The 24,138-nt window shown below is 39.1% G+C and overlaps 1 protein-coding gene across 5 annotated transcripts in view; it reads right to left on the reverse strand.

Moving 5' to 3' along the window:
* Window positions 1-14,947: 14,947 nt before the first annotated feature.
* LOC142487879 (sodium channel protein type 5 subunit alpha-like) overlaps window positions 14,948-24,138 on the reverse strand; it is a 379,502-nt gene continuing 370,311 nt past the window's right edge. For all 5 annotated transcript variants that reach the window (XM_075587912.1, XM_075587913.1, XM_075587911.1 and 2 more), the window contains 2 exons: window positions 21,800-22,070; window positions 14,948-17,228 (listed from right to left, as the gene is read on the reverse strand). In XM_075587912.1, the coding sequence (XP_075444027.1) occupies window positions 15,991-17,228; window positions 21,800-22,070 (1,509 nt within the window). In that variant the 3' untranslated portion in view covers window positions 14,948-15,990. The remainder of the gene's footprint in view (window positions 17,229-21,799; window positions 22,071-24,138) is intronic.

Consider the following 24,138-nt stretch of genomic DNA (forward strand, 5'->3'; position numbering starts at 1 on the left):
AAGCGATTTTATTCCGGCTCTGCCAATCCATGCAATAAGACCCAAATGTCTGAATCTTGCAGATTTGCCAATTCACTGGTATTCTAGTACCTCCATAAAGTCCATAATGCAAAACTGGGGAAAATACTTGCAAATTTGTACTCACTACCTCAAGGCTGGTGATATTAGCTGTTTTAGCTCTGTTGGGCGGGGATTCCCTAATTCAATTACCTTTTTAAGGCCCTTTTCTAACTTTTTCCTGTATTGTCTACCTAATTATTTACATTACTGTAAACATTACTAGTGAATAATGCCCTGGCTGGAGAAGTGGTAGGGCCAATGCAAAGCTGAGAGCCTTTACCCAAGCCAGGGCATTAGTGGCCAGTAATGCCCCTTTCTATGTGGCTTATCAATATAATAGTTTAAATGTATATGTGTACTGACAGGAAAATACTTATTCAAAATGCACTGATAGAAATGCTAATGTTCGGATTGTAGATGTCATCCACAGGTACACACATGGACACGCACATACCAATTATTAGTACAGAATAATTTATTGAAATACTTAGCTGCGGACAGTATTAGACAGGAGATCACACACAAAGGTTCACCAGGAAGCCCCACACCTGGCATAGGTGTCTGGCAATTAGAGTTACAGTGTGTTCTCTGCATATTCCTGGACACAGGCCACAGCTTGACCATTGGCTTTGTTCACAGGGGAGGTCCTGATCTTTTGCTACTTACTGTAAATCCTCATCTCAGAGAGCAGGGGGGGGGGAGGACGGGGGCAGCACTAAAACATTAACCCCTTTGAGTGCCAGAATCCTGACTTTAAAGAGAGGAAGTAAGCTACTGGAGACAGAAAGAGGATGCTGTCTGAAGCTCACAGTATACTGCAGATTTTAAGACATGTAATCATAATTACAGCAATAATAGATAGTTTTACTAGGAGACAAAATTAACTCATTACATGCCTTATGCGTCTAGGCCATCAGAACCAGGATAAATCTCATTCTCCTTGCAATGTGTTGTGCGGTATGAGGTATAAGGATCTGTGGGAAAGGGCTGAGGAAGGAACATCCTGCCCCGAAATTGTCCCCCTTTCGCTTCATTACATCTACTCCATCTTTTGCCATTAGGTAGTTTATTGTCACCACCTTATTCCCCTTGTGTTTCCGTTTGTTTTTCCCTCCCCTACCTCCCTCCACTCCCATCGCACCAGTTTTTGGCTTGTGTATACATAGATCTTCCCTAGGATAGTGAAAGCATCCTTCTAATTGTATATCCTATATTTTGTATCTTATAAACCAAAACAAGGGCTCCAGCACACACTGATTAATAGAGAAAACGAAAGAGTCACGGAATAAGCCAAAAATTTAATAATAGAACAATAGGTATCACACAAATATCAATTCAGAATATATGGATCTTAAAAAGCACAAGAGTAGGGGGGAGAGACACAGGGAAGGGGAGTGGGGGAAAAACACTAAAGGAAAAACTGCAAACAAATATCATGGCTTGATAGATGGCTTTCCAGTAGGGTTGTGACCACTTTCTCAATAACTTTCCCTAGAAAAGGAACATTTCATACAGGCCTATAATTCACCATGCAATCCGGCTCTAATGAAGCCTTTTTTTTTTAGAAGAGGTCTGATGACGTCTTCCTTCAGCAGTTCTGGAAAGATTCCTGTCTGAAAAGAGCAAAGAACTATTTTGGCAAACACTGGGCCGATTACATCAACACAGCCTAAGAGAAGGCTTGTTGGGACTGGGTCCAAATTACAGGTAGTAGACGCAATCCCTGGACATGGTCAAAGCTACTCCATAAACCAAGAGAACATGCATTTTCATGCCTGGAACCCTGACAATTATTAGATAGCACAGTCTGCACCCTTGCCCAGATGGAGGTGACTTTATCGGAGAAGAAGAGAGCAAAATCATCACAACAGGACTGTGAAAAGGCTTCACCAGACTGCAGAGAAGATGGTTTGCAGAACTATATATATATATATATATATACCCTAAATATATATATCCTAAATATATATATATATATTTACTTTATATTTACTTTTATATATATATATATATATATATATATATATATATATATATATATATATATATATATTATATATATATATATATATATATATATATATATATATTGTGACAGAAACCAGGGGATGGTAATAAATTCCGTATATAGGGCTCCCAGGATACTAAACAGTTTCTATCCTGTTTGGCCTGGGAGTGCAGCCTTATAATACATACACTCCATCCCACAGTTTGGCAAGCGCTGGAACTGAGGGATGAGAGATCCAGACCAGAGTTTGTCTGCTGCCTGATTTCTGTCACCTGTCATGCTAATTAGGAATCAGGTATGTAAGACTGTTTTCCTGTTTGCTCTGGTCTCTCCACAAGAGCCAGGAGGCTGGAAGGCTGCTGAACTACAGAGGGGAGAAGCCTCTTCCCCAAACAGGTTCAATCTTTCTGTTCATTTGTATAAGACTGCAAAAGTACCTTGTTTTGTTGTTGGGAGTGGAAAAGCCACTTCCAACCTTGAGTCAGGGATATCTAAGTTAAGTTATCGCTCAGGTGAGCAGCTTTTGTTTTGATCTGTTTTCTGTTGTATGCACTGTGGCAGTCTCAGTGCCTGGGACTGAATAAACCAGGCATAGCCTGTTTAAAGGAACAGTACGTGACGCCTCATCATTTAACCTACCCTAAAAGACCGTGTTCTAAACAGTCCCGGACAAACGACGGAGCCCCAGAGTAAGCCGTTTGTCACATATGGTGGAGAATGCGGGCAGAACACTAAAAGGTCTGGGGGTTAAAGAACTTTAAAGAAAAAAAAAAAAAAAAAAAAAAAAAAAGGTTTTTTTCCCTCTCTCTCCAAACAAGATGGAAGACGTGGTGAGTGCCCTGGTACGCAATGTCGCTGTCCAGAAAGACGCGAATGAAACCCAGCAACAGCTGTTAATAGCCCAGCAAGAGACTAATGCAATCCAGCAACGGCTGTCAATAAACCAGCAAGAGACTAATGCAAACCAGCAACAGGCGAATGCAAACCAGCAAGAGACAAACCGCTTGCTGAGAGAGGAGCAACAACGGTTCGCCCAGGGCTTACAGCAGGAACTCGAGATCCTAAGGGGGACTATCAGTAACCTTCCACTGGCAGAGGCAGCAGACAAACTCTGGTCTGGATCTCTCATCCCTCAGTTCCAGCGCTTGCCAAACTGTGGGATGGAGTGTATGTATTATAAGGCTGCACTCCCAGGCCAAACAGGATAGAAACTGTTTAGTATCCTGGGAGCCCTATATACGGAATTTATTACCATCCCCTGGTTTCTGTCACCTGTCATGCTAATTAGGAATCAGGTATGTAAGACTGTTTTCCTGTTTGCTCTGGTCTCTCCACAAGAGCCAGGAGGCTGGAAGGCTGCTGAACTACAGAGGGGAGAAGCCTCTTCCCCAAACAGGTTCAATCTTTCTGTTCATTTGTATAAGACTGCAAAAGTACCTTGTTTTGTTGTTGGGAGTGGAAAAGCCACTTCCAACCTTGAGTCAGGGATATCTAAGTTAAGTTATCGCTCAGGTGAGCAGCTTTTGTTTTGATCTGTTTTCTGTTGTATGCACTGTGGCAGTCTCAGTGCCTGGGACTGAATAAACCAGGCATAGCCTGTTTAAAGGAACAGTACGTGACGCCTCATCATTTAACCTACCCTAAAAGACCGTGTTCTAAACAGTCCCGGACAAACGACGGAGCCCCAGAGTAAGCCGTTTGTCACAATATATATATATATATATATATATATATATATATATATATATATATATATATCCTAAATATATATATATTTACTTTCCCTAAAATTTTTACTTATATTTATTATTTTATGATTTACTAACCTTAATTACTGGGTAATTGTACTCCATACCAGCTGCTTGGTTATATATATATATATATATATATATATATATATATATATATATATATATATATATATATATATTATATATCCAATTTGGGCTCAAACCAAGCAGCTGGTATGGAGTACAATTACCCAGTAATTAAGGCTAGTAAATCATAAAATAATAAATATAAGTAAACATTCAGTCCAAAGATGGAAGAAAAATTAAATATATGAATCCAAAAATTATAGGGTAAGTAAATCAAACCATAAGTCTGTTAATACTGTAGTGCCGACGGCTATTCTAACACAAACCAGTGGCAATCGCCAAAAAGACCCAGGTACATGCTGGGTCATGTTTAAGGCAAGTTTAATGCATTTCTGCATTGACTAATGGCCCATCAAATTAACAGCGGTGGTCCCTGGCAGTCCCATTCAAACTGAATGGGACTGCCAGGGACCCCTGCTGTGTTAATCTGATGGGTCATTAGTCAATGCAGAAATGCCTTAATCTTGCCTTAAACTAGCCAGGTTACACCCAGCATGTAACCGGGCTAGTTTAAGGCAAGCCTTAGAATTCTCGTTGTCTCGTCTGTATGTAAAAGTTCAGTCTCTGAAGTGGTATAAAAAATGTGCAATACAGAGGTAGTCCTGGTGCTGCTCCTTCATGAGAGAATTCCCCAGCTTGTTGTATGCTGATAACCACTGAAAAATAGAAGAGCACACAGAGACACCTCTCACAGTGTAGACATTTAATTCAAATACTGTATGACAAAATTGAAAATCAACGCCAGTATGAGTCATCAGATGGACCATCTGGAAGTGATGTCATCTCCCAATCTCCAGCAGAGTTCGCTGACACCAGGGAGACACGTCCTGACAGGGTGTACTGTGCGTGGCTTGTCTTTGGAGGTTCTACGTGTGTATCAACTGCTGGCCAGATCAAGTATGATGTATATTTTATCAAGAAGCTAATATATGAGTGCATTGGATGAGAGTTGTCTCGGCATGCTCTTCGCAATAGGCAATGGAACATATAGGTAGAGTCCATTGAGTAGACCATACAGGCTGACTAAGAGCTTGTTGTTTGACAGACCCTCCTCTCATGACATCAGAGGAAGTGTTCTATCTTTCTGGTGCCTGACGGGGAAAGCAGAGGAGCGTGGGGACTGCAGCACAGCAGAGGAATATTGATGTGCCTACCTCTGGTCTGGTTGGGAATACGAGATATCATGTCCTATTAAGGTGATTATTTCACTCTTTGTTTGTGATTGTTTTTGTCTACAACCCATCTTTTAGACATCTAAATTAAATTGATTTACACTATGGATTTACACTATGGACCATGTGCTTCTCTGTTTTGTTTTTTAGATTTCTATATGGATGAGGTTGATCCTAACACAAGCTGCTACATCTCCATTTACACTTTAATTGGTGATCTTTTGGAACTTAATGACTCAATGGAACTCTTTTCCAATTGATACAATATCCTTTTGGACCTATTTCCTTAATGGACTTCCTATTTCATTCTCTATTATATGTATGCCCTTTATAGGCAACTGAAAATATATATTAATCTTTTTTCTTTTTCTGTTTATTGACCTTTATGGCACAGATTGTTTTCAGAGTTTCTCAAATTGTGTGCATAGATTTTTTTATAGTGGCGAGAAACTGTTTGTGAACCCTAAGGATTTTTACATATTTCAAACCAAAAATGTTATTAGATCTTAATCTAGGTCCTAATAATAGATAAAGATAACCTGATCAAACAAATGACACAAAAACATGATACTTTAAAAAAAAAAAATGTTTCCACAAATGATTCTACATTCAATATCCATGTGTGAAAAAGTATGTCAACCTTTAGATTCAGTATCTGGTGGCACACCTTGAGCAGTAATTAATTTAAATAAGCATTTCTTGTAACTGCTGGTCAGTCTCTCACATCGGTTTTGAGGAACTTGGGCCCATTCCTCCTTACAGAATTGCTTCAACTCAGTGACATTTGAGGGCTTCCTTGCATGAACAGCTCACTTCAGGTCCTGCCACAACATTTCCAATGGTTTAGGTCAGAACGTTGACTAAGCCATTCTAAAACTTGGAATGTCTTCTTCTGCAGCCATTGTTTATCTGCTTGTATGTTTAGGATCACTACCTTGCTATATAACCCACTTTAAGATCAGCTTCAGCTCACGGACGGATGGCCTGACATTCTCTGCTAGAATCTTCTGATACAATGCAGAATTCATGGTTGTGTCAATAATGGCAAGTTGTCTATGTCCTGAGACAGCAAATAACCACAAACCATCACACTCCCACCATCATGCTTGACGGTTTGGATGAAGTTCTTCTGTTCAAACGCAGTGTTTGGTTTTCACCAAACAACGTTTCTCATTGAGGGCAAAAAGTTCTACCTTTGACTCTACTGTGTAAGGAACATTGTTCCACAAGTCTTTTGGATCTATGTGCTCTTTGGCAAACTTCAGACGGACAGTAATGTTCTTTTTAGAGAGCAGTGTATTTATCCTGGTTATCCTTCCATGAACACCATTCTTGTTCAGTCTTTTTATGATAGTGGAGTCATGAACACTCATATTAGCCAAGGCGAGAGTGGCCGGCAGATCCTTTGATGTTACTCTGGGGTTCTTTGTGACTTCCTGGATGATTTGCCAATTTGTTTTTGGAGAGATTTTGGTAGGATGGCCGCTTCTGGGTAGAGTGACTGTGGTCTTGACCTTTCTCCATTTGTAGTCTGGCCGTAGATTGTTGGAGCCCCAAATCCTTTGAAATGTTTTTTTTTAAACCCTTTCTAAACTGAAGAGCATCAATAACTGATTTTCTGAGGTTCTTAAGAGATTTCTTTTGATCGTCGCATGACGTGCTTCCACACACCTTCATGGCGAAGACCAAACTCTGCACAGTATATTAGTACAATTGAATTAATATTTTTAGCACTTGCATATTATCAGGTAGATATAATTAGCATCAGAACATTTAATATCACACATCACAAGAGCAGTTTTATTTAGAAATACAGTATATATTTTTGTTTGAAATAATTATACACAGTTAATTTGAAGGTAATCTAAATAACATTCATGTAGATAAAAAAAATAATATTATGATTATTTGTTTATGGAAGCCCTTTGATTTACATAGGGGGGAAGCAGGGGGTCCCCAGAGCTGAACCGCATACATTTCAACTCCAGAGACCCCATGTTCTCAAGATACATATCAAGAACGCTACTGCCGGTACTTCCTGGCTGTTTAAATCCCCTGTATTGCGCAACAACAATACGAAGTTGTGACAGATGATGGTGCGTTTCCTATTCGCCTGTGTATTGCGGGAGATTTAAAACAACCTAGAGGAGACGATACTGGTCCTACATTTACAGTTATGTATCTCGGGGACCCAGGTGTCCCCCAGTGCTTCCCTCTTTTGCAACAAAAAAAGGGGAGTGATAAAAAAGTGAGTAGGGGGAACTGCAGCTTTAATTGCTCAGATGTACAGTAGATGTTATTTTTGGTGTGGGTTTTACTGAAAAACTTGATGATGATGATGATGATGATGATGATGATGATGATGATAGCCTATATTACCCACTCAACATCTTTATTCAGCACTTTCTATTGTTTTCTTGTGGATTGTTTTTTTTGTCTTTTATAATGAAGACTTCTTATCAGCGGCCGTGTAGTGTAAAGAACTATGTTTAACCCTGAAGGAAACCACAGAAAGAAAGCATTTGTACTCAGGAGTTGGATGTTTCTCCCTTCGCAAAAATAAGTAAGTAATGGAAGCTACAGTAACAAGCCGTGTTTTCTATAACTGGAAAGCCTATATTATTAAAACAGACCCAACAGCGATCCACGTGATTTGATTTATTCATAAAACAGGCACTTTCATTTAGCAACAAAGGCTCTTTTAAGGTAAATGGCGTAAAGAAAACCAAGAGAAAGATGCAGAGGGAAATTTGAAACAAAAGTGACACAAATTACAGCACGTCATTTCCATCTTGCGTGAATATATCCAGGTCCCTCTAGAGTGTAAGCTCTTAGGAGCAGGGCGATCGTTACGTTTTGTATCTGTTTGCGCTCGTTTGGTCCTTACTTGTATGTTATTCTGATTATGTACTTGATGTCACTATGTACCCCCGTAGTACCACGCGGCGGAATTGGCGCTCTACAAATAAACGATAAGAATAATGCAACAAGGTCTCCGATCCAAGTTTTGCACCATGCGTGTCAGCTTGCATTTTAGAACGTGTCAATACAAGGAGTAAAATGATGCAGACAATGGGATGGATCCAAATCTGTGTCTTCGCGAGTCCATTTTTTTATTTGCATCAAAAAATATGACAAGTCTGAAGTGGGGTAAACTTTTCTGGCTAACAGACGCTCTTTCTTACATTTAATCAAATCAAACTTCAATTCACACTTTCTTTGTGTTAATACATAATGTACATGCCTTGAATTCCTAAACAATGTGTCTTAGCCCGAGTGGCCAAGTGCTGGACAAGTTACTTGCTTATGTACCTGTACACAATATGAAGTGGGCGCGCTGCTCATCAGCAGCCACGCTGCTCCTCTTACAGAAAGTGCATATAATAGATGAAACATAGAAGTGGCAAACTAATGGGAGGTTATAAAAAAAAAAAAAAAGGATATTGTTGCATGTGATGACGGCCGTACTTCACATGCAACTCATACATTGAGATGAAGGAGACACGTCATTACAAGAGTCATTCATTGAGAAGACAACATATCATACATTTCACATGCATGGGTAATACTTTCATATTTAAAACTTAAATAGTAAAACAAATATATATTCATCACACTTCTCCGTGTAAGGAGCATGCTGCTGGTGAAAGGATTGGCCATACAAATGTGCAAAAACAGAAAATCAATCCCTGCGCTTCTCCAATTGGGATAGCAATAAATGGGGAAATAAATATACATAGTGAAAACTAAATCTGTAAGATAAAGGAGACTTTTGGTTACATCCTTTGATCAAATAATGCCAAGCCTGCTAACCAACGTCAAGGTAAGTCTCAATAGCAGGTCCCTATGTTTGCAATGAAATCCAGTGTGGAATGGAACGGGGACAACTCACTGGTGCAGTATTCTTAGATTTTGCAAAGGCTTTTGACACAGTTGATCATGCTATCCTGCTTAACAAACTCCAGAGCTGTGGAATAGGGAAGCATGCTTTTAACTGGTTTCAGTCCTACCTATCAGGTAGATCCCAACATGTGTCCATCTCAGGCTCTAACTCCAACCCCCTGGATATCACCTGTGGTGTCCCGCAAGGCTCTGTTCTGGGGCCCCTACTCTTCTCAGTGTTCATCAATGATCTTCCCACAGCTTGTAAGGAAGCCGCAATACACATGTATGCAGATGACACAATCCTATATGCACACAGCCATAGCCTCTCTGACCTTCAACACATACTTCAGTCTGACTTTTTGAGACTCGAAAACTGGATTTCCCATAACAAACTGTTTTTAAACACTGACAAGACTGTAACAATGGTATTTGAGACCGAGGCTACATTTTTAAAGCTTCCAGCGACTGAGCTCCAGATTAGAACCAACGTTAACACTACCCTAACCCCTGTCACTAGTTTTAAATACCTTGGCATATGGTTTGACTCCCATTTAACATTCAGGATGCACATTGATACCCTGACAACCAAGACCTATTCCAAACTAGGGGTACTTCACAGGAACAAATCCTCCATAAGTCTCCTGGTCGGAAAGCGTATCGCACAGCAGATGCTAGTGCCAATTATTGACTACGGAGACATAGTATATGTCTCGGCATCTCAAACCCCCCTTTAGCAAACTTGACACCCTCTACAATTCAATTTGTCGTTTTGTTCTCCAATAAAACTGTGAAATGCTCAAAGAACTAGATTGGTCATCACTCGAGTCTAGGCGCAAAGTTCACCTTTCCTGTCTTGCCTTCAAATTCTTTATGGGCAAGCTACCCAGCTATCTGAACAAGCTCCTCACCCCTACCACATGCAGCACCTATCATCTGAGATCAGACTCCAAAAGACTGTTCATGGTCCCAAGGCTCAACAAAGTATCCAAACGTTCCTCCTTCTCTTACCGTGCACCCCAAAACTGGAACAACCTACCAGAGACTCTCACATCCACCACCAGTTTAAGTTCGTTCAAATCTAAGGCTGTCACACATTTTAATCTGGTCTGTAACTGTTTCATATACCCATAATATATATTATCTTTAACTGTGCATGCAATGTCTTGTATATAATGTATACCCTGTTCATTTACGTAACTGTATTTGTAACCATGTATTATTTGTCTTAACTCTGTGCCCAGGACATACTTGAAAACGAGAGGTAACTCTCAATGTATCACTTCCTGGTAAAATATTTTATAAATAAATAAAAAATAAATAAATATGTTAAATGCATACAAATGTTCTGTGAAATATACCCTGAAGGGGTTAATATACCAAACATAAGCTATGTAACTTAGTGCATTTAAAAACTGGAATATACTGTACCAGTGAAGCTACTTACCTGTAAGCAAGAAAAGCGAAGAGTGAATTTGCAGGGACCTTACTGGGAGATTATATACCTTGAAAAAGGAGGGACTTACTTCCCACAAACTGCTCAATAAGTAGTTGCAGGTGTATTGGCTAGATACATTCACACCCTAATAGTGGTGTGCTGCTAAGGATTTAATCCGGCCCAACAGAAAATGTAAAACAAATACCAGTTTTTAACTGCACATAGTTACATAAGCTTACGCTTAGTATATTAACCTCTTCAGGGTATATTTCACAGAACATTTATATGTATTTAGCATAGGGACCTGCTATAGAGACTTACCTTGACGTTGGTTAGCAGGCTTGGCATTATTTGATCAAAGGATGTAACCAAAAGTCTCCTTTGTCTTACAGATTTAGTTTTCAGTATGTATATTTATTTCCCCATTTATTGCTATCCCAATGGGAGAAGCGCAGGGATTCACTTTCTGTTGTTAAAACTTAAATAGGATGAAAAGGCATGAAATCCAGGATACATATATCAAAAACAGACAAGCACAATCTTAATAATACTAGTTGAGTACTACTTTACATTTTGGATGATAAAACACTTGATAAATCATTACATAGACAGCATTTTCTATATCTATAACACCCCCCCCCCCCCCCCCCCTCAGTGTGTGCTTAGAGGAAATGAAGGGGCTGATTTACAGTTGGTTAGGTAATGCAGAAATAGAGGTGGGTAAAATATCAGCTCTGCGCATATACGTTACTTCTGTGTGTACGACTTGATCTAGAGTTAGGTGCTACAGAGTTGCCAGCATCTGGCCTACAATTCTCATAGTAGGGTCTCAACTTTAGTTGTACATACGCATTTTTAACTTCTGTCGTGAAAACATACATGTTCTAGCATTGATTTTTGGCTCCAGATCAGCCTAAATAAGATCTAACACGGCCAGGATAATATGAGGTGTGAGACGGTACCTATGGAGTACCTCATTGTCAGGCATCCCAAAATAACTCAATTGAGCCCTATACATAATGTATCTTCCTCTCCTGACTTTTGGTCTAATCTCCTGCAAAGAATTCCGTGCCAGGTAGCACCTGTGTAACAACATATCACCTAAAGCAGCCACGTATATGCATGCTGACAGTTCTGTGCCCTATAGCTCAATTAAGACACCTTCCTAAATTAAGAACAGTCAATAAATATACACTAAATTGGATGCTAATGCAAGAAAGGTGCTATTTAACGGCTGTTCTACATCCATGTTTAAATAAACTAGGCCTACACACAGCTGCACGAGCAATAATTGTACCGCAATGCATTTTGCTTCTTTTTAACAAGTCTAAATTTGTGCCCACACAATGATTTTGCTAACTTTGAACTGGCCCCTAGGTTTTATATAAACAAACTGGTTATAGAAGCCTTTATCAAACTTGTTTCACAACATGCATTAGTTACTGGTGTCTTGCAATTCTCCCACAATAATGCAGGGTTGTTCCAGTCACAGGCAATCACACGGATTCAATGAGTAAGGAGAATAATAATGTACTGTAGGACAGTCAAAAACTATACAAGACTCAGTAAATGAGGAGGAGGTCCAGTAGGATAGTAGTATGCAACATGGTTAGTGGAAGGGCTATTGCTCAGTGACAAATGTAAATAACAAAATTGAGGAAAAGATTGTGAAAGACGATTAGAAATATAATCAAGCCTTCGTAAACTTTCACATAGTTGGTCACTTTTTACATTGGTTAATAAAACCTTTACAAAAATATATATTTATTGTATTTATATTTATTACACTGTGTGTATGTGTCTGTGTATATATAGAGGTATCTGTACCGTGTTAGCTGAGCTTATTAATCAAAAACACACAGTCAATACTATTCTGTGGCTAACGAAATGCTTTTATTTGTGCGAACTTTCGAGATACAATGATCTCTTCGTCGGGTGGTGTTATAATTGATTCAGCCACAAAACTTTCTTGAAACAAAGCATCTCTGGGTGAAGGCTATCTCTCCCCCCTGTGCAGTATGCGATTTATGACCTGAGGTGTTAAATGGTCCCTGAATGCTTGTGATGTAAAAGAATGTGTGTGTAAATCTATATTAATAAAGCACCCGCAGTGTGTACAGCGCTTTACAAAAGGTGTGTGTCGAGGGGGAGTGTATAACAATGGTGTGGGTAGGTGCTGAAATGTAAGTGGGTGTTGCATTTCTGTCCATGTGTGTGGCTACTATGTAGTCCTTATTGGTATATAGGGATGGAATTACATTGTACATATGTATGTGTAAGAGACAGGTGTGTGTGCATTCATATAGCGCAGTATTTATAGACATGGGCTTTAGCACTCATGGGAAGAGTGTTCTCGTCTCCGTGTAGTGGCTCATGAAGCTGCGGTCTCTGTTTAGGTCACCGGTGAGTGTCCCGAACAGTTTCATAAATTTGTATTCATGCAACCATCTCTCTTTCGGTGTTCTAAGATTACCTTTGAGTATGGCCACCTTCAGATCATTCATCTTATGGAACAGAGTAGCCTTCATCCACAGATGCTTTGTTTCAAGAAAGTTTTTTGGCTGAATCAATTGTAACACCGCCCGAAGAAGAGATCATTGTATCTCGAAAGATCACACAAATAAAAGCATTTCATTAGCCACAGAACGGTATCGACTATGTTTTTGAAAAAATAAATATATATATATATTTAATCCCTTTGTTGCAGCAAATCCTTAAACAAAATTCTCTATCCATCCCCTTTCATCTCTCTGTGGTGTCTTGTCTTTCAGATGCTGTTTTGCAACTACACAGCACACATGACCATTCTTTTAACATCCAGATGTCATAAACATGGTTTAGCCATATAACTGAACACGTGGAATAGGGTCTGCAGTTCTGAGCACCACAGAAAGTTACAGAAAGTGCAGTGGCATCTAACAAAATTGATCAAGAAAATCAGACCTATGAGGAGCATTTCAAAAAGGAGGCATAAAGTCTAACACATTTACATTTACATAACAGTTACACACACTTACAAATGTAGTATAAACATCATGAGATTACACTGAAGACAACACAAGTTCTTGTCAACTACACAGCACAAGAAATGGAGATAAAGCAGCAGCACTGAAGGAAAGATACTCATTTCTAACAAGGGCATTTTTTCCAAAGGCAACTGACAAAGAAATGTAATGAGCTCTTCTCACTAGACACATGGGAGGTGGCTGTGCTTGTGGGAAAAGCACTGGTTTCTGTATTAAGTGTGGCAATTTCCAGACCATTACAGAAAATGTTACATGCTGCCTCTTATTGTCAATGTATGAAGGCGCTTTGTTCTGACTGAGACCTACTCATGTTAGTCAACAATTTCGGTTACGGACAGTAGAAGGACTTCAAGGCGCAGTGTTCTAATGGGACGTACAGTATTATCTTTTGTGCTTCTGATTGTAGCTGTTTCTCTTTGCGGCAGTGAAATCTGCCAGGTTTGAGGTGGCATTACACAACAGTAACTTATTGCACTGCATCAAGGTGCAAATAGCGATTACCCAATACATTGCCCCCACTATTTGGTGGTGGGTCAGATTTTAACATATGTAAATATTTAATGGCTTCATTTAGTGGATGCAAAGCAAGCCCCTTTATTATACTGCTCAAGACTTAAAATATACAAAACGGCAACTATTTTACCTTCTTTCTTTATATGCAAAGTCTCAACACATACAATATTTTACGACTAGATCAATATGTACTTTTCTGTGGCCAAAAATGTATATTTATGACTCAGTTACATATTTATGTCACTTTTGGTTTTACATGCTGGAAAAAAAAAAAAGGTTTACACGTATCATACAAATGTGTCCTAAATATATTGTGACAACTTTCATGGCTTTTCCGTATTTGTATCCTCAACAATATTATTATAGTAGTAAAAACAAATGCACAAGCTATGAACCCTTACATTTATATTGTGCCTCATTTAGTACAAAAACTATTTTACTTCCCGTTATTTTCTTATAAAATGTGAGTTGAAACGGATTACGGGAAATGTGTGCAAAATGCTGCCATTTCTAATAATCGTGCATTGTAATTTACTGTAAATCCCCAAACATACAATCTGCCTAGGATTGTAATAATACGTTTTGCCCTCTCTGTGATCAAAGGGGTGTCTTTAATGCTACTGTATGTAGGTTATTTACTTGAATAGTATAATTTTTCTATAATACCTATTCCTTATGGCATGTTGCTTTAAAAGCTCACCTTGTATGCACTGAACTACCGCCTAGCGGAGCCATAGGTAAGTATAACATATACTAGTGCAGGGGTGGCCAACTCCAGTCCTCAAGGGCCACCAACAGGTCAGGTTTTAAGGATATCTCTGCTTCAGCACAGGTGGCTCCATTCAATGACTGAGCCTCTGATCCTGCTGTGCTGAAGCAGGGATATCTTGAAAACCCTGACCTGCAGGTGGCCCTTGAGGACGGGAGTTGGCGACTCCTGTACCTGGTTGCATTGAAGATGAATAGGCCCTGAAGCAAAAAAAGTCATTAGACGCATATAGTAAGATTATTGAATGAAAGCTGCAGGGTGAAGAAGAAAAAACGAGAAGTGAAATAAAGAGATGCTGTCAGGGAGCTCATGAGGATTTCGTATAAAACTTGACTTTCGAATTGAAAGTGGTGGGCAGCCAACAGAGGACCTCATGGATGTGGTTTCAGTGTATACATTTCCTTGGAGAGATGTTAACAGGGGCTTAATGAGCTATACAGATCTATTTAACAAAATCAGTCCAGAAACCAAGACGATTAAACACTTGTTTCTCGGAGATGTTGGTTTACAAAGGGTTGCTTATTATTTAGGACACATTAATTGATCCCTTTTAAAAGCTTTATTTGCATTACTCATGCCAAGCAATTACATGTCAGATTGTAATAAACAGTTCAAATATTTTGTAACAATTTTCAGCAGCAGGATCTAAACAGTTCTCTTTTTAATTTTTTTATTTTTTATTTTTTTTTAATATAACATCAGTTGAGAGTTTATAATGCAGATCATTAAATAAGGATCTGCCCCCCCTCCATGGAAAAAGAGAACATTATTTTCATATGTAAAAAAAATATCAAATATAAATTTATGAAAGACCATCCATGACATATACAGTAAGTGTATACATTTTGCTACAGCAGCTTGTGATATTTGGATTTAATTTAGAATGCAAGGCCATATATTACCTTTTACTAGACACACTGGTATAAGACCATAAAAGAATGTATACAGTCAGGCTTTTCTATGTATAGAGATACATTGCATTTACTCTTTTACATTTTAGCATATTCATAATCACACCACTGTTATTACTTCTGTGACTCTGCATAAGTTCTTCATGTAGAAATATATAGCGAAGTTGATCATGGCAGAGTCGAGGATTATAAAGCATTCGTTCCCAGTAGTTAAGAGAGAAAAGTTCATTAATTTGATTTGCAACTAAATGTAATATAAAGGCTGCTAAGAACTGTTGTGCACGGACACCATAACATTCTGTAAACAATATCGGAAAGCATTTCAAAACAATAATTAAACAAATGATTCTTTATCTCTATCCGCGCATATTTTACAATCTGTGAAGTCATCGTTTTTCGCAGTGTCTTCCAATTTCAACTGGCTATTGTCACTTGTGGCCCTGGTCACACTGTCATAAGACGGTGGGAAAGATGTAGAAGATATAGTTTCTACTTTATCCATATGCCGCCCATAATATTCGTTCATCATGCATGCAATGAGACCTTCCTTTTCTGGGGCATCTTCTTCAATGATATTATTATCACAGGATCTGTGACGGTAGAGGAAAGAGGCCTGTTTCATGGAACGATAAAGTAAGTGCCTCCTGTAGGCTCTTTGGATGACGCAGGCAGACACCTCTTCTTGTTTCCGTCTTAGGGTGGTTGTGATTGGTTCATAAGAAACTTTCGATGGATTGGCAGCCATGAACTTTTCCTCCATTTGTATCTTAAGGTTGTCCATCTCTCCGGTTTCCCCAAGAACTCTTTTAGTGAATGCAAACAAAATATCCAAGCAATGAATTCTATCCCCGCTGACCATTGGGAGATCCATTGCTATTAGTTTGACCTTATTTGGTTTCGGTATGCGCAAAGGCTCAGCGAGAGAATTTGCGAATTCTGAAAGAACTGAGTAATTAATGAACTGACTGGCTTCAGCATCAAACTTCTCCCAGACTTCATAAAACATCTCAAAGTCATCCTCACTTAGAGGTTCTGTACTTTCCTCAGTTGCAACACTGAAGTTCTCTAGAATAATTGCAATGTACATATTTACAACTATAAGAAATGATATGATAATGTAACTGACAAAAAAGATAATGCCCACAGTGGGGTTCCCACAATCTCCATCGACAGAGCTGCCTGGGTTGACCTTACTTGGGTCGCAGTCTGGATGTCCACTGTTTAATATTGGGGCAAGAAGGCCATCCCATCCAGCAGATGTTGTGATTTGAAAGAGACAGATCATGCTATTCCCAAAGGTTTGGAAGTTAAACATGTCATCAATCCCACTCTCCATTTTCACGTAGGCAAAGTTAGCCATACCAAAAATGGCATATATGAACATGACGAGAAAGAGCAGAAGACCAATGTTAAACAGAGCAGGAAGGGACATCATTAAGGCAAATAGAAGAGTTCTTATTCCCTTGGCTCCTCTTATAAGTCGGAGTACCCGTCCAATCCGCGCTAACCGTATTACCCTGAACAGTGTTGGGGAGACAAAATATTTTTCAATAATATCCGAAAGTACGACACCTGAAAAAGAAGGAAATAAAGATATTAGTGACATTTGTTAAAAGTGCAGCCATATTATGAAACAAATAGATATGATAGCAAGTGTTATACCAAAAGATTACTAGGTAGAGTACAAATATTTCAACAACAAAGCAGGGTTACATTGTAGCTTGCTTGATCCAACTACCCAATGCAACGTCATTTCTTATAATAGTAGTTTTTACGTGTTCAAATAGAAGTTATGTAGAATTCACCAATTCTGTATCAGCTAGGTACATTTCAATAAATGTTGCCACTGTGATGCAAAATGCTTTAGCATGTTAACAAAAGTTATGTTCTCACTACCCATTTTATTTTCCAAATCATTAAAATATTACATTGAGGTTTTCAATTCAGGTTTGGCCCTAACCCCTCACACCCCCTTTATATTCCAATGCAGCCAAAAATTATGCACATTGATCATTCGTCACAATACTTTGTAGAACCAATTTTTTTTTCTCTGAACCAAGTGCAATTTTGAATTTAAGATTTTTTCCCCCTAACCACCTAACTGTAGCAACATTAGGGGGGCTACGTGTCAGAGAGGTCTGGTTACATCTGTACTTTGCCCTTGCAAGCTCTTGTTATTTAGCACATAGTGAAACTCACAAAAAAAAGGAATAGGAAAAGGAAATAAGACCACCCTCATGTTTCAGCTCATCATGCTTACAAACTACTGTATAACATTTTTTTTATATAATGTGTCTGATTTTGTTAAAAAGTGTCAATGATATAACCTCCTAAACATGTCACAGACATGGGTTCATGTTGTACCTAAGAGAGTCTTTAAAGAGAGTTGCCAGACTATTATCTAATATTGGATAATATAAAAACTCCCCTTAGTTCACCGCACCTTTACAAATAATAGTTTGGTAAAAGAGTAAATGTTCGAAACGCCTCCCCATTATTTTCTATAGTGTCCCAATTAGTTCTCCATTATAAATTGTACCAATTTTCTCTGTGAGTTGACAACTATAAAGTCACCAATGAAACTGTTTCATATGGTCCTAATAAAGTATTTAATGAGGAAGCGGTTTCTTTTTAAGCTGTTTGTTTAAAGTGAATAAGCTTTCTATTACAGTTACTGTAGGCATTTGTAAAAACTATAAAAAACCTTGTTTTATTTTGAAATACTAATTTAGACTTAAAAAACAACATTTAGATGATCTTGTATTAACAAACCTTTGATGCAAAGCTAGCCTGAACCTGGTGTAAAGAAGTCTATTTCTAATGAGATATTTTTCTTTCAAACAGTCTGGTGTAGTTTTTGCCCCAGAATGACACTAGATCTGCACCGTGAATAGGTTGATAGTGAACCCCTCAGCACATTAATGTCATTTGAGCTTATAGAATTAGCTCCCTAGTATAGTTAAAACTATATAATTTAGCAACTCAGACAAAAAACAGCAAATAGTCAATGTTTTTTTTTAAAAGTCTTTTCTATGTATTTTCCCCCAAGATCTTTAATGCACAAAATACACTAAACTATGGAAATATACAGATGTGAAAAATCTAATAAGATGAGAAGACAAACACTGCAATGAACAGTACAATCTATGGAGACTCCTGTCCCATCCGCAATAACAAATCTAAAACATAGAGGAGGGATTTGGATTTATTGGACGTAGCTGTTCTACTTGAAGGGATATGGATCTGTAGAAAAAAAGATGGCTTGACTCCATCTTGCAGGGACAAGTTTCTCTGATATTGGAAATTATTTAAGGAATTATTTGGCAGAGTATCTAAGTGGTGTGCAGGAGCAGTGGGAAAAAACGAAAAGATACAATACTAAAAGCAATAGACATTTGTGACAGGCAGGTTAGTAAAAATACAAGGAAAAGAAAGTCGATATGGTTCTCAAAGGAGGCGACAGGTGTTGTACAGTAAAAGCTAGAAAGTCTGCTTTTAGGAAACATAAGCGGACTCAGAGGGAGGAATACAGAGAACTACAGAGAGCTAGACATAAGGAGGCTAGGCAAATAATCAGATGTGCGAAGGCCCAAGCAGAACAGAAAAAACTCAGCCAGTAAAGAAGGTGGACAAAACCATTTTAGGTATAGAAGTGAAAGTAGAAAAACCAAAAGGCAAAAGACAGAAAGGAATAGCCTTGTTGAGGGCGAGAAAGGTATAGCAGACCACCATAATAATTATTTTTGCTCCGTTTTCACAACTGAAGTTGGGTAACAGGAATATAAATGAAAAGGAGTTGGACACAAGTCCATTTACAGTGGAGAAAGTCAATGGGACCAGGTGGGATACATCCAAGGATATTAAAATAGCTTATGGGTGTGTTGGCAACGCCATTAACAGATCTATTATATCTATTTAACCAGTCACTATTAACAGGTATAGTTACAGGTGACTGGAGAAGACCAAGCATACTTCCACTATGCCAAATTGGAAGTAGGGAAGAGGCAGGTAACTACAGGCCAGTGAGCCTGATTTCAATAGTGGGGAAATTAATGGAAACAGTACTGAAATATAGAATTGTTGACTATCTACAGTAGTAATATAAAGCTAAACACCAGAAAGTCAAGATAAATGCAACTTGGGATGCCCCAACTCTATGGGGACAGAAACAACAAGCAGGAACAGTAGAAGGTGCTACAAGCAGAAAAAAACCTAGTCAGAGTAACTACATATAGAACAGAAGGGTAGCTGAGCACACCAAATAAGATGCAATGAATTCTAAAAAGTTAATTTTATTGACTTATTACAGTCACAAACCATCCGACGTTTCGGTGTACAAACACCATCCCTGAAGAAGGTGTTTGTACACCGAAACGTCGGATGGTTTGTGACTGTAATCAGTCAATAAAATGAACTTTTTATAATTCATTGCATCTTATTTGGTGTGCTCAGCTACCCTTCTGTTCTATGACTATCTAAAGTCCAACACCCTATAAGATAAGCAGCATGGAATTACTGGGGGTAGATCATGTCAAACATGATTTTTTTTGGACCGGGTGCCTTAAGGCTATAGATCAGGGTGGAGCATTAACTGTAGCTTACATAGAAGGCTGATAAACCAGTTGCAATTCTTAGGATTGGACTCTAAAGTGGTGGAATGGATAAAACATTGGTTGAAAGCTAGGCAACAGAGTTGAGGTAAAGGGAGTACATTCAGAAGAGGGGAAGGTAACCTGTGGAGTACCTCAGGGATCTGTACTGGGGTTGGTGCTCTTTAGTATCTTTATTAGTGACATTACAAGTGATTTGGAGGGGAAATTATGCCTTTTTGCAGATGACACAAAGATCTGCAACAGGGTTGACACCCCAGGGTGGGGGGGCAGGGGGGGCTAAACAAAATTACTAATTATTTAGGTAGATTGGAGGAATGACAAAAAGTGCAAAATAATGCACTTGAGTTAGAAAGGTCCAAAGGCAGAATACAGTACAGGATTAATGGCAGTGTATGGTCAACTACTATAGAGGAAAGGCACCTCCGAATCATCATTTTAGCAGACTAAAAAGTAGGCGAGCAATGTAACCAACAATTTGGGAAGTCAGCAGGATGTTAGGTTGTATATCAGAAAGAAAGGGGTGGTGATGCCACTTTGGAGAGAACTCATCTATAGTACGGAGATCAATATTGGAGACCCTATATCCGGAAGGTGGTGCATGGTCTACATACAGCATGAGACTTATCAGGAAAGACTAGAGGACCGCAATATGTATAGCTTAGCGGATAGAAGGCGGGGGGATATGATAGAAACTATCAAATATATGAAGGTGTTCAACAAAGTATAGGATGGAAACATATTCCAAAGACAGAGGAGTGCTAGAACAAGAGACCATTCTCTAAAGCTGGAGGGTGGCAGACTCAGGGCAAATGTGAGGAATTATTTCTTCATGAAAAGTGTGGTAGATTCGTGGACGACCCCCCTAGGCAGATGTGGTAGCGGCTAATACGGTACGGGAATTCAAACATGCTTGGGATAAGCGTAAGTTTATCCTAAATACGAAACAAAGTGAAACATTATTCTTCCCGCTGCAGCGTTGCAGAGAGACATGCATAACGCCCCGGCGGGAGAACGCCCATTTGGTAAAATTGGCCGAGAGTGGAAAGAGGTCAAAGCTAATGCGTTATCGCACCTGCTGCAACGTGCCAATGAGTTCAAAACGTGTTCTACCTCTTTCAGTTCCTGAGAGTATACTGGTGCCGTAGGATAGACACATGATGTGTACTAAAATGATACATACTGTACCTGAGTCTTGTTTCTATCAAAGGAATTACCTTCAAAGTGTAGCTTCCGATTTCTATACTAGTGTCTGACCCCAATATTTACTTGTTTATTTTAGATTTAGTTGCATAGTTTAAGAAGGCAGGTGGATTCTATCTGCACGAAACAAACCACCTGTACTTTATGAATGTCTAGATTAAAATGTGTTGCATGCATTGCAAAAATAGTTGACTGTGCACAAAATCCTTTAGCAAGAATGGATCTGTCTACACGACATGGCAGTAATCATGACTCAATATGACACAGTAACTAGTATCGTCCGAGTTATTGTCTTAGTTAAAAAAAAAAAAATAATAATAGTTTACTTACCAACAATTGAAAGAATTACCACCACAAAATCAAAAATGTTCCAACCAATGGTGAAGTAGTAATATCTAAGGGCCAGGATTTTAAGTAGACATTCTCCCGAGAAAATGATAACAAACGCCATGTTGATTTTATAAAGGAGATATTCAATGTCCAGGCTTTGATCATCTGTTTCTACCATCATAGTGACCATATTAAGGCATATAAGGATCATGATGATAATGTCGAAAGCTTGCTTTGTCACGATGTCAAAGACAAATCCTTGACATTTGTTCTGTAAAAAAAGTAGGTATTCATTAAAATGAGGGCTACACCTCCCTAGAAAAACAAATACTGTATGTTGTAGACCTGTGCTTCAGCATTTCTGTTTTGTTTACTCTGTGCATGGTTGAGACTGTGATACCATTTTGGAACTCTGATTTTAATTTTAATATGCAATATTATTTTTTAACGGCTGTATGCATACTTCCCCCCCCCTCCCCCCACCAACCCACTCCCTTACATACAGAAAAAAAAGTCACAGTACAGATAACAAGTTATTCAGACACATGGACACAATTTTGTCATTGCAATGTCAGAGATGCAGGTCAGTCTCTGAGCGGAGTGACATCAATGGGATGTAGTGGGGTCCAAGTTGGAAGGGACAATTTCATGGAAAAACACTCATTTTTATCAGTGATACGCTAGTGAAATCTATGAAAGTGCAGATGTTAAAAATCAGTGAAACTGACACCAAATCAGTGAGAGTGATAGTCAGTGGAGGTTGACATGTTTGCAATGAATCTAATTTAAAGCACAAAAGACATAATAATTTGGCTTAGTAAGGTACCGTATATCAGGGTTGCTAAACTCCAGTCCTCAAGTGCCCCTCTCCCCAACAGGGCAGGTTTTCAGGATATCCCAGCTTCAGCACAGGTGGCTCAATTGGAGGCTCAGTGAAAGACTGTGCCTCTGATTGAGCCACCTATGCTGAAGTGGGGAGTGATTGAGCTACCTGTTCTGAAGCAGGGATATCCTGAAAACCTGACCTGTTGGGGGGGGGGGGAGGGACTTGAGGACTGGACTTGAGCACCTCGATTTAACCGCTACTGCCATTAAGTCACTTTGCACTAAGGATGCTGTGAGGGATATCCTGGAGGACTAGAGTTGAGCACCCCTATCTAGTAAAACAAGTGTGCTAATGTTAGGGAGCTGGCTCATGTGTGGGTCACTACACCAAATGCATCTCATTCAAAGGGGGATATTCTCAGAACTGTGAGTTGGGTAAATCCGTGTCTTATGAGCCCTGTCCGATCGGATTGGCATGCTTTGCCAAGGCTTTTTTTAGAAGCGGCGTCACTCCGGATCTGCCAATCCGATCGGTTTGTCCAAAAAGCCGCCAACTTTTTTTTTTTTTTTAACAACAATTGGAATTCTTGTACCTTTTAGCAAAATCCCTCCTAATAACGGGCATTCTGTTTTCTTGCCTCCGTCAGAGAGGCGAGATTGGTATTGCAAGTTCCATCCAGAGCCTGAAATATGCATTTGCTGAGGGAGAACAAACCCTTATGCCAGACTTGGGATGGAGTTAGAACAACCTCAAATCATTCCGCTTCTAAAGCAAATACAACCCGGGCGGATTAGTTGTTAAACCGTGCGGTTTGTCACTTTGTATAGGACGCGGGTTAAAACCATGCAATTTGCAATACTAAATACAAATTTTTGGCTAGTTTTAATCCGCTACTTATAGCAATAACAAACTCGCACATACTGTACGACAATATCCCCCATTGAGTTCAATTGTGGCAGTCATCTCATACACTGCATCCAGTTGAGTGAAAGTAAGCGTTTTGGATCCAATTAATGTTACTCAATAGTAATGCATTAATAACAAATTAATGGGAAACATACATGTGGGTTTTGAGACACTGTAGGTGGTAACCACAGTTAAACAAGTGAATTTCATAACTAAACACACTATATATTCACATGTCCCTAACCTCTACCCTGAATTATATTTGCACAAATGTTCACTGAAAGGTAAGTATGATTCAACCAGTTATTTCACAGTGTGGTAGGGCAAAAAGGCAACTTAACTGAAATATTCCGTAAAATATACAAACATCGCATTACATTTTCTCTTGTGAAATCAGGATATTGAACAGAACTGAATTTTTATTTTGTAGTCGGGTTACAAAGTTTACCACTGATTGCCGGAGGGGCCGCGGGACGAGACTGTCATGGCCCCTCCGGCATAGAGCGTTCACTTTTAAAAGTGGTCACATGGCTGCGGCGGCCCTTCACCCGGAAATGGAAGAGTAGCAGTCGTTCTCTTACATTCCCCTTCACCAAAGATTGCGCTC

This window comes from Ascaphus truei, chromosome 2 (genome assembly GCF_040206685.1).
Source record: "Ascaphus truei isolate aAscTru1 chromosome 2, aAscTru1.hap1, whole genome shotgun sequence".
NCBI lineage: Eukaryota > Metazoa > Chordata > Amphibia > Anura > Ascaphidae > Ascaphus > Ascaphus truei.